Consider the following 12,570-nt stretch of genomic DNA (forward strand, 5'->3'; position numbering starts at 1 on the left):
TTTGCACAATAGTTTCTATTTTATATTTATTAGGATAAACAAAATATTTACAAATTATAATATATTAATAAAATATTTATAATCATAACACTTCAGAATTTGTAGTTGCATCACTGTCAACTTCCACTTCTATGGAGACTATATGATGTCCAGGAACCATGGCCAAACCAAGCACACGAGGTTCTTCAACTGTACTATCATCACCTAATATAAAATTATATGAATATAAGTTCTTAATAAATAAAATTAGATTAAGACAAATTGATTATTTTAAGTCAATCTTATTGGCAGTTGGTTAAATGTAATTCATTATAAGAGCATCAGCTTTGCCCAATCAAAGGATCTGATTTATTTAAGTTCAGTAATGAGATAAGATAATACAGATTTTACATGACAACATGTATGAGTTTTTTTTTTAACTCTCCAAATGTTAAGCCCATAGACAAATATATGTACAAGAAAAAAATCTTGCAACATAGAACTTGCAGCGTTGAATAACATGGAAGCCACTTGTTGCAAGGAATCCCACCAGTTGATAGTTTAAAACAGAAGTAGTATTTAAAAAAATGATAAAATAATTTGATTATGTTTTATGGGAAGACACCACAGACAGGGTTCATATAGGTTTCTAAAATTATTAAAACTGTTTTAAAGATAATTTAAAAGCAATAATGTTAGGGTTTGAAGATATATTGAACTATGGATAGACAGGTTTCAACAATCCTTATTTATAAGGTAATAAATCGTGAAAATGTTTTTAAACTCCCTAGAAAGTGCCTCAGAAACACCTTAGTCCAAAAAATTGATAATATTTGAGTAAAAATTGTTTTTTTATATATATCTATAACAAGATAAACCTTGACAAGAAAGCACTGCCATTACCAATTAATGATTTTAAAAAAGCGAATTATCAATTATTATTGAATTTTGATGATCCCAGCTAATTGGGGTCATGTTCAATTACTAAAGACTCTGATAATGCAGATGTTTATTTCATAAATGAAATGCATTCGGAAAAAAAATAATTTCTGTTTAGCTAATGTCGCACGTGTTATTGTTTAGAAAAATGCTGTTTTTTTAATTTTTATTTTGCATTTGATTTTCACAGTTTTCAATGCAAAATTTTATTTACACTATGCAATGAATTTAATTTTGCTCAGTTGTTAGAATATAGCAAATTCATTTAAAAGTTTTAATTCTCTTATGCAAAGGCAATAGTGCTATATCACAATTGATCATTTGTCTATCATTTGTCTTATTTGATTTAAAATTAGTGGCAATTCCAGAATTTTAAAAATTTGATACGTTGGACTAAGGAATCAAACTCAAATTGTTCAAAGCATTTAAGATATCTATTCTAAATGTTTTGTTATTTCAATAATTTTAGGACTCTTGAATAAGTTAAAAAAAAAAAATCCTATTATGAAATTTTAAAAGAATGAATAGAAATTAGCAGCTTGAAAAAATTGTCAAATTTATTTGAAATTTTTCTTAAAATTGTGAACTGAAATCCTGTTCACAATTTTCATTAAAAAAAACATAAATTTCAATTTTTTTACAAAAATATTAAATTTTTAGTTTGGTTCTTAGAATATTAAATAAAAAATTTTAATAAGCAATTAAATTTTTAAACAACTAACAAAGAAACATTAGACTTAGGTTGGGCTGCTCCGAAGAGCAGGGCACATCAACAAGATGTCTATTGTACTCAAACCCTAAATCATGATTAGGGGAAAAGGTTTATACCAAAAACAAAGTTCAGGAAACGCCTGACAGAAATTTCAAAGAAAGCTAAGTTCAGCCTTTTACCCCACAAAGTTACTGCACAAAAATTACTACAAAGTATGTGTTATTGTATGGGTCTCATACCTTAAAAGCAGGGTTGGGTTTTTGACGTCAAAAAGTGGTTTTTGACATGACAAGGGTATAATACTGGTTTAAACCGTCAAAAACCCGTCAAAAATGTCAAAAACTGAAGTTTGCCAAGAAAATATATAAACTTCAAAACTACCAACAGTTGCCATGCATTATATTGAAATTTAATTATACTATAGGTAATCAGCAGGTTTTAAAATATTTTTTAATTGGTAAAATAACAGATTTAAAATCTCAGAAATTTATATTCAAATGCATGTGCAGAAAAATTTTGCACAAAAATTGTTTAAATATTTATATTTAAAAAAATTTTTTTTTTCTTTTTGATACTTAAGAAAATTAAAAGTTTATTACTATGCATTTTTGACATATAAGGAACATATAACTAATATTTATAAGGAACTTTCAAGTTATGTTGTATAAATACAAACTTGATATAAAATACAAGTGTATAAAAATTTTTTTTAAATGTTATACCGAATATCTTTATTATCCAGTATGTTAATTTGAATTTAAAAGTAGTTATATTTATGAATAATGATAAATATAATTCATATTGTCTATTATATTTATTTATAATTATTACACTTATCATTTTAAAGCAATTTTTATCTCTTAATTTTTTTTTCTCCACTTATATTAAGAATACAAATAATGCATATCTTGAAAGCAAGAAGTAATTATTCAACAGCTGAATATTTAGATATTCAACAAAACTATATCGTATTCAGCAAAATGAAATTCACAAGTATTTGGATAAACTAAATTTTCAGCATAGTAAATGAATAGGCTGAATATACTGTAAATCGACACTAACTACTCTGTGTATTTAACAGAAAGCACTTAAATTTGTATTGTCTTATGTTAAAAAGATTATTAAGAAGATTTAAAAGAATATTAAAAAGATTTTTCTTTAAAAGAAGATGCCTAATTTACAAAACTGCTAATGTTTATCTTTAAAAATGTCTTAATTTTTAGTATAATCTATACTATACACTAAATTTGGTTATAAATAAATTTCTTGATAATATCACTGCAGATTTTCAATAACACATGAAAATGAATACATAATATTACAAAAGATGTGAGTTTTAATAACACATGAAAATGAATACATAATATTACAAAAGATGTGAGTTTTCAAAAGTACAAGATTTTGGTTACTATTCAAAATATAAGTGTTTCTTCAAAATTTTAAATTTATTTTTTCTAGAACATATTTAGAATCACTATCCTTTAAAAAATATGTAAATTTTATGTATTAATTAAATTTCACATATGAATATAGGTTTTTGACATTTTCGACATTTTTGACAGTGAGGTTTTTGACGTGACGGTTTAAACCATGGTTTAAACTGTCAAAAACTGTCACATGTCAAAAACCTGCCAACCCTGCTTAAAAGATAATACACATATTCCAAAACTAATTTTTAACAATACTGAATTAATATGGAAAATAAAATGCTACTATAAATTTCCAAAATATGAGTTAGAATATGACGACTAAACTAAATGTGTCAAACCAATAAACAATGAGAGAAAAAAATTTAAAATAAAACATTTTTTTTTAAAATATAAATCATTGATATGAATTTAAAATTATAGATTACACTATCATTGTATTTTCAGTACACAAATTATATTGGTAAATATTTAACACACAAAAATCTTATTGCAATCTCTATTGATGCACTGAAGAACCGGATGAGTAATAAATTCGAAATTTATGAAGTATATGGAACCGGCCAGGTAAAAGATACAGGGTACTTGCACCATGTATAATTTTAAGAACCCCTGCAACTCTATCTAAAATATTGCTTACTTTCTGCTGGTAAACATTCAAATTTATGAAGTATATGGAACCGGCCAGGTAAAATATACAGGGTACTTGCACCATGCATAATTTAACGCCTTAACTGCCGAGTAAAATTAATGTGATTCACTCTCCAGTGCCACTGTTTTTCGCTCAAGTGCACTTTGTTACACGGTGTTTTGAGTGGGAAAAATGATGCACGCTTTGCAATTTAAAAACAGTTTAATTTTAAGAGAAAAAGGAAAGAAAGAAAATAAAAAATTTAAATTAAATAATAAAATTACAATATAAAAGATGTTAAAACTTAGCTGTTGTATGATAAATCCTGAAACATGGTTGGTCACATAAACCAACATCACTTTCATCGCACTGATAGCGGGATTCACGAAGAATTTTTTTTCTTGAACAAACAGCACATTTTCGCGATGCATTTTTCTTTGAAAATGTTGATGGAAAGAATAAAAAGCAACAAATACATACAGGAAACAAAAGCGAAAAAAGAATAATCCTGACCTTACTCAAATAAATACACACAAGCGATTAATACGATATCACTTTTCCATAACATCCTTTTCCCATACCCCCTCCTCCGAAATTAGTAATACATTCACAAATCAAACACTTTCAAGGCCATTTTACTGCAGTCTGAAGTAGGGGGTGTAGTTCTATTTTATAGCAGCGCAATGCAAAGCATCGTACTTCGGGAAAGCGTATATATACCCCTGCGGCAGTTAACGCATCGTCTGGCCGAAACGTGTATATACGCCCGCGGCAGTTAAGGGGTTAAGAACCCCTGCAACTCTATCTAAAATATTGCTTACTTTCTGATGGTAAACATTCGAATTGATGAAGTATATGAAACCGGCCAGGTAAAAGATGATACAGGGTGCTTGCATCATGCATAAGTTTAAGAATCCCTGCAACTCTATCTAAAAGATTGCTTACTTTCTGATGGTAAACATTCGAATTGATGAAGTATATGAAACCGGCCAGGTAAAAGATGCAGGGTACTTGCACCATGCTTAATTTTAAGAATCCCTGCAACTCTATCTAAAAGATTGCTTACTTTCTGATGGTAAACATTCGAATTGATGAAGTATATGAAACCGGCCAGGTAAAAGATACAGGGTACTTGCACCATGTTTAATTTTAAGAATCCCTGCAACTCTATCTAAAATATTGCTTACTTTCTGCAGGTAAGCATTCAGCACAAGAACCAAGAATCACATTGCGATCTCTGTCAGTGCACAAGAATATTCCATAAAGAATTCTTCCATCTGTCATTTCAATCCGCATATTTTTATTCAACCAACTTCTTAAACGCTGTCGTAGTGGCGAAATATCCTTTAGCTGTGAGAAAAGACATTTTGCAGTTATTGAGTTTTAATGAAATATTTTAATAAAATAAAACACATGTTTAACACAGCATGGGTGATTGTGAGCCCAACTAAAAAAATCCTGAAAATTTCTTGAGTAAAATCATTAATGATGCATTTCAAAAAATTATTGTCCTTATGAATTTAATATCATTGATATTTTCACAACATGAAATTCTAAATAAATTATATGTAGCATAAATTAAATTAATAATTACCGTATATTCCGGCGCATAACGTGCCTCGGCGTATAACGAGCACCCGTAATTTCAAATAACTTTTTTTAAATTTTAAGATATACTCTTCGTATAACGCGCAGGAAAATTTCGATTGTACATGTGCAATATCTCAGCTAGTATCTATAGAAAACCAGAAAGCCTTTTAGTGTGGGACATGTTTTGGTCCCACCTTAGAGATAACTGTTGAAAGAATGTAACACCGATATGGCAGCTACTCCGGGCGGATTGACACCATTTTTTCAGCTATTGGACGTCTGCTTAAACAAACCATTTGAAGCCAATTTAAAAAAACAGTGGAACACTTGGATGTTGGAGGGCGAGAAAATCTTTACGAAAGGAGGACATATGCGCCATGCAAGTTTGGAAACATTGTGCGAATGGATATTAAAAGCATGGGATGAAATTAAGCCTGAGATGGTTAGAAAATCATTCAAAAAATGCAGCATTTCAAATAATCTGGACGGATCAGAAGATGACTGTTTATTTATGGATGAGGGCAACACAAATGATGAAGACGAAACAGATTGTGATGACGTGCCTGAAGAAATAACGGAAGACGAATATAATGAACTATTTATGTAATAACGAAAATCAATAAAGTGTATAGTTTAAGGTAGGTTATTTCTTTAAAATAAAAGTATTTTTCTATATTTAAATTTTTTTAATTCATAATTTTTATATTCGGCATATACTGCGCACCCGTACATTCCAATGTTATTTTTTGTATTAAAAGTGCGCGTTATACGCCGGAATATATGGTATGTATAAGTTCACTTTTATCTCTAATCACATTTATTATTCTACCAGAAAAAAATATTTACAAATGAAAGAAATGCCAAGTATATATTCCAGTTTTAATGTTTTTAAATAAAATAAACAAGAATTTTCATACATAAATGCGATCGATGATTTCTTGAAACTTCTGCACCTTTGGATTTCCGGATCACAGATAGAGAAAAATTCGGATTTTTCTGGAGCATAATCATCTCTGAACGCAAGAAAGACAAAAACTTTGATAGAATTCTCATTATTATCTGATTTATTTAATGTTGCTTTATTTATTGAAGTTTAATTCAATAGATATATAAGTTAATACAGGGCCGTCTTTAAACTATTTGAGGCCCTGGGCACATTAGGATCATGGGGCCCCTATGACCTTGAGAAAACACTATTTAGTTACAATAGATAAAGAAAGACAAACAAGGTTCTAAATTTATTTTTATTTAGTTACTAGCTATAAAAAAATAGGAAATATAAAAAATAATCTACAAAAGTAACTCGCTTAACTTAAAATCCTTAGATTAATTCTATGTTGATTGCAAAGGTACCCTTCTAGATTTAAGATGAGCAAAATCGTTAATCACTTCTTCAAAATCTATGGTATTGAGAATATCACATTCTATGGACATCAGCGACAAACTATTTAATCTCTCTTGAAGCATTGTACTTCTTAATTCATTTTTTATTCGTTTCAATTTGGAGAAGGAGCGTTCTCCGCTGCAGTTAGTTACCATCATGCTTAAAAATATTCTCAATGCAATTTCTACGTTAGGAAATGTGTCTTCAATTTTGTTTTGCTTTAATAGATTATATACTTCCTGTACACTGTTAGATGCTTCATTTTCACTCTGAACATTTATTAAGTATTCTTTTAAATGTTGACATTCTATTTCTAACTCTTTTTCATTTACATCTTCGTGATAGATTTGAGAAAATTCTTTGCATCCTTGTCGTATCTCTTCGGAATTCAGAGTTTTTAAGTGAAAAAATAAACTAAAACGTTGACTGACGATCTCATATGAACTTTGTCGCTGTTTTAGATGAACACTCAAGGTATCGATTATTGGGAGAAAGGTTTCTACGTTGAATCGCTCTTTTCCATTCAATTGGACTGATGGCGCAGAGCCATCAAAAAAACTCTGCCGTGAGCTTCTATGTCTTGTTCTTTGAGATAGATCCTTGTAGTCAGATTCTGGGTTATTTTCTTTGGCAGATGATTCGAAGTTATCAAATTTATCCCTGAGGTTAGTAATAAAATCATAAAGTGAAGTCAACAAATTGGTTGCAACGTCCAGTGTTATTGTTTCTTTCTGAAGATAATTACTTGTTTTGTCTATTCTTTCCAATATAGTGCTCCAGATTTCCGTCAGTATAATAAATTCTAGATTTCCCATTTTTCTAGACAGACTAAGGGCTTCGTCTCTTGTTTCTCGTGCCTGTTCAGTATCGTTTGCGATGGTGATTAAAGCTTCTAATATTCTTTTATAACCCCCATGCAAAGCACTTACTGCATCAGCTCGGGCTGACCATCTGGTTTGTGAAAGACTCTTAACAACTTTTTTTGAACCTAAATGTTCTGTTAACATATTCCATCTGTGGGTAGAGCCCGAAAAAAAGTTGTACACTTTCTGAACTATTTCAAAAAACTGTGATGCCTCCGGTACACACCCAGCAGCATGGACACCTACCAAGTTTAGTGAATGTCCTGCACATGGTATAAAGGTGGCAAATTCACATTTTTCCTTGATTCTTGTTTGTAGACCACTATACTTTCCCGACATATTTGAAGCATTGTCGTAGCTTTGTCCTCTGCAATCTTTTATGGGAATATCATGTATCTCTAAAAAATTTAAGATGGTCTCCGCTAAATACTTAGATTTATGTTCTTTAATAGGTATAAATTTCAAAAACCTTTCAACAGGAACACAGTCTTTTACGTATCGAATGATGAAAGTTAGCTGGTCAATATGAGACAGATCGGGCGTACTGTCAACGCTTATGGAAAAATATTTTGCTGATTCATTTATAATTTTTTTTAGAACCTGTTTTCCCATTACTTCAATAAACTCATTACAGATATTTGCTGATAAATAAGAAATGTTACCCTTTCCAGGATTCCCAAATTTTTTTAAGTGATCTGCAAGAAATGGATCAAATTCACTCAATAATTCCACACAACCCAAATAATTTCCATTGTTTGGAGATCCTAGGATTTCATTGTCGCCGCGAAATGGAAGCCCTCTCGATGCCAAAAAATTTTACAACAGCTACAATCCGTTTAAGTACGTTTCTCCAGTAATCCACTTCCTTTTGATGTTGAGATAATAAGTCTATATCTACTCTACCAACCGCTTTACTTCGTGCCAGATAAGTCATCATAGATTGCTTATGCGCTGGGCTATTTTCATGTGTTAAAATTATGTGATTAATATGCTTCCAATCATTACATCCATTCCGAGAGCAAAGATTAACATCAGTTCGGTTAAATAAGCAGCATGAAAAACAAAATACAGAGCATTTGGAAGGCGAATACAGCAACCATTTTCTTTCAACGCTTTCATTGTTCTTTAATTTGCGAATAAATAATGCTTTGTTGAAATATCTCGTTACTAATTTATTACCATCTTTGTATGTTCTGGATGCCTCGGAAACGTCAGAATCTTTATTTTGAAAATATACTGGTCCCTTACGAATTAAAATTTCGCGATTTATTTCAACAAACTTTTCGTGAAAATAATCGGCGGGATCGTGCGATATTAATTCTTCTGTGTTGGAAAACTGCTGTTCAATTGACACAGTTGGAGTTGTCGGTTTTAGTGAAGTCACTGAAGTCGTTGCACTTTCGTCGTAGGAATAGTCGCTTTCTGATTCAATCTCTTTTTCAAAATTGGAACATGAAGGTTTAGAAATTCCCGCAATTTGTAATTGAGCTGAGTCATCATGTGGAACATTTATGAGTTGATTGCTACTTACAGAAGTTTCTCCAGTAGTAGTAGTAAAATATGATGTTAATTTTGGTAACTTTTCAATTACTTCTTTCTCATGTAGAGCTTTTTTCCTTTTTTCAGATCCACTAGGATATGACCGTTTCGACATTTTATATTATAATTCACTATTTAATTAATTTTATAACGAAAATATTCGCTAACACAAAACAGACAAAACGACGATTTAATCAAACAATACTATTTTTTTTATCAGAGCTCGAGCACAGTCAGTAACAAACTAACAACTACAAACAAAACAAACTCCACAACATCGCAGACAAATACTTGAAGGGAATTCCCGTTCGTCAAGTCAAACGACGATCGGGAATCGGGAATTCCCCTTTTTTGTCTTTGGTATTACGAATGACGTTCGAATAGGTTTCTTTAAGACATAAACCACACCGCATCAAATAATTCTTTTTTTAATTTAATAATTTTTTTTAAAATTGTATTCTTATACTTACATATAGGTATTTAAATTAACCTAAACATACTAATATCAGAAAAACTCATTTTTGAGAGAGAGTGGAGTATTATACCCTGTTTATTTATTAGTTTGATCTTTCTTTTTGACAAATGTCAAATCTGAAATCGATATAACTTTGCAACGACGAACAATATCTTCTTATTTTAATAATATTAAAAATTGATAATAATCATAAGAATAGACACACAACATAAAAGTACCTGTTAAGGACTCAAGCATTTTCCGAAAGTCTTAAGTGGTTTTTATTGCTTCGAGGTAAAATTTAAATAGAAAAACTGAAAACAATGGTTTCTTACCTACCCAATGTTTTTATGTCTAGTGCAATAAAATTGATTGACGAATGAATTTATTTATTTTGAATAGTTTAAAACATACATACAGCCACATATTTAGCCAACACATTTTTTACACCAATAGATATTTTCTGTTTCCCATCACTGACCCATCTGTCAAAAAGTTCAAGCTATGTTGTACAAGGTATAGCTATCCGCATGCGGCAAACTAAAGCTAATATAATAAGCGTAGGTATTGTAGTAAGTCATTATCATCAGATTTTTCAAAATTAATGTTTTTCGGTAATAATGTATCGGTTATCATTTGGTAATCTGGCAGGAACTAGGGGGCCCCATTCGATCGCGGGGCCCTGGGCACGTGCCCATAGTGCCCAGTGGGGAAGAGGGGCCTGAGTTAATACATTACATATAATAAAAAATTATCAAAAGTTAAATTCTAAACCTATAGAAAGATCATGGCAAAGTATATTTATGGTTACTATGAAAACACGATCCTAAACAATCACAGTGAAACTCGTGACAGAAAAATAAAATTTCATATGCACATGAAATAAGAAAAATTTAGAAGAATGAGAAATTTAACTAAATAAGATATTTCCACTTCAATCTTAACTTTTACCTTGCATGAAGTATCACTTGCATCTTTTTTCTCATCATTTGCATTTTCAATTCGAACAGCCATATGCAATTATTCAAATTAACTCTTATTTAAAATAGGAATTTTTCTTTCTAAATTGAATAAATAGGGGAAAATGATTAATTATTGAACTCAATCATTATGATTTGTTTATATTTTGTCGAAAGAAAAATATCGTAAATTGAACGTTTTCAGTAAATTTTTTCTGCTTCGTTTAAAGATTGCTTAATTAAATAGTTGAAGGATAGTGCATAAGTGCTCCATCTTATTAAAAATTTTAATTCAGAAAACGAAAAATTTGTCACGCTTTTACTTTATTATGAAATTTCGTTTAACTATCGACATAAAATTTTTATCGTCTTTTTTTTTTGTTTTTTTTGAGAATTGGTGGATGCACCTGCGTTATGTCTTTCTTCATTTTTTCACATCAGATTTCATAATGAAATAAAATTTCATGTGTTAATAACTTAAAAAGTGAATTTTCATTTCATAATAATTTTTTTAGAGTGAGCAATAATAATATTTTTAATTATTTTCTCAAATGAATGACACTTTATTACAGTTTTCTTAAATCCTTCAATACAGAAAGAATCTTGAGGAAATCTAAGAATAGATAATATATTTATCATAATTTGTAGTTTTCATTTAATTCTTTAAAAAATTGTTCTTTAGCGTCATACATCAACATTTTGGTAACGTTTTATGAGTAGTTGTCATTGATACTACTCTACAAATCCTACGATACTACGAAACCAAAAGTGGACCAGTCCGAGCTTTTTCGTGCTTATTAATGGCGGATATTGATGTACTGATCCGAGCGTTAGTTGACTTGATTTGTAAATAAGAAACTCTGAAAATGACAACAATTTACAGCTTCATTGATTTTTATCAGAATTTCTTCTAATCAGGTATCATTTTTTGTTGTCATTAATTACCTTAAACTCCCCAAAGCTTTCAGTCTAAGCTATCTAATGTACGTGAATATGGAAAATTAGATGAAAACATACAATGAATTGTCCCAATTTTCTAAGTTATTGATTTTTAAAGGCAAAACCTAATTAAAATCTTTTGGATATATTTCTTTATAAATTTTAAACAGCAGTTTCGAATAGATATCAAAAGAATTGATATTGCGGAAATTAATTGTTTCCGATTTATTTTAACTTACAGTTTTGCCCCTTTTAGATTATGTCATGTTATGTTTGAAAATATTTATCCCCGTTAATTTGACTTCATTATTATGAAGAAAAAAATTATTTTGTCTACATTTTCTAATTTAAAATAATGAAATTTTGTAATAATTAGTTTCATCACTATTGAACCGATATCCGATACTTACATTTCCCAATCAATAATAAAGACTTCTTTTTGATTATTTATCTTAAAAATATTTATAAACTTATTCAAATTAACTTCTACCCGTGTTCATAACATCTGAAAGTGAAATGTTATACGTATTTACCGAATAATTATGTGCCCAACTACACTTAAACTTCTAGTTGTAAAGAATTTTTAATAAAGCTCTAATTTTATTTGAATGTGCAAACATATCAACTGTAAAAAATTCCTGAAAAATGTCATACGTCTTGGAGCTTCTTTTAGTTCATTTTATTTGTTTAATATTAGATTAATGTCAATGATTTTAGTATATAATTAATGGTTATAGGTAGTGGTTTTAATGTCTTGAATTATTGCTTTTAATCTGGTTTTGAAAAATTGAACATATTCTCCTTAAACTGTGATCCTTAAGTTATTTTACTTCTTTATTGTATCTGATAACAAAAAAAAAGTAATTTTGATAATGATACTTCTGAGTAAATTATAGCAAATAATAGTAACAGTTTAATTTGCTAGCAAGTTTCCATTCGATGCAAGTTTTACATTCTATACTCCAAAATGTCTTAGAACATTTTTTGGCAAAAACAAAACTTTTTTTGATTAATTGAAATTTCAAAGGAGTTTCCAAATAACCATGAACTCTATTGAAACATAGAAAACAAATTTCTTTTTGCAGGTTAACAGGGAAAATAATTTACTTTTCCGCCATTTATTCCATATAAATTTCAAAGAAAAAATAGATTAT

The 12,570-nt window shown here is 29.6% G+C and overlaps 2 protein-coding genes across 2 annotated transcripts in view; one reads left to right on the forward strand and one right to left on the reverse strand.

Annotated features, from left to right (window-relative positions):
- Positions 1 to 12: 12 nt before the first annotated feature.
- LOC110282097 (LSMD1 domain-containing protein Sbat) lies at positions 13 to 10,768 on the reverse strand. Its single transcript, XM_087168996.1, has 3 exons — positions 10,470 to 10,768; positions 4,876 to 5,038; positions 13 to 204 (listed from the first exon to the last, which is right to left on the reverse strand). The coding sequence occupies exons 1-3, from the start codon at positions 10,530 to 10,532 to the stop codon at positions 83 to 85; spliced, it is 348 nt and encodes a 115-aa protein (XP_087025122.1). The 5' UTR covers positions 10,533 to 10,768; the 3' UTR covers positions 13 to 82.
- A 119-nt stretch (positions 10,769 to 10,887) lies between these two features.
- Positions 10,888 to 12,570, forward strand: part of LOC107442882 (uncharacterized) — a 28,667-nt gene continuing 26,984 nt past the window's right edge. Inside the window, exon 1 of the mRNA XM_087168993.1 lies at positions 10,888 to 11,395. The gene's annotated coding sequence lies outside the window, so the exon portion shown is untranslated. The remainder of the gene's footprint in view (positions 11,396 to 12,570) is intronic.

The sequence above is a fragment of the Parasteatoda tepidariorum genome, chromosome 8, assembly GCF_982258835.1.
Source record: "Parasteatoda tepidariorum strain Cologne lab strain chromosome 8, Ptep-v5.0, whole genome shotgun sequence".
In the NCBI taxonomy this organism is placed as follows: Eukaryota; Metazoa; Arthropoda; class Arachnida; order Araneae; family Theridiidae; genus Parasteatoda; species Parasteatoda tepidariorum.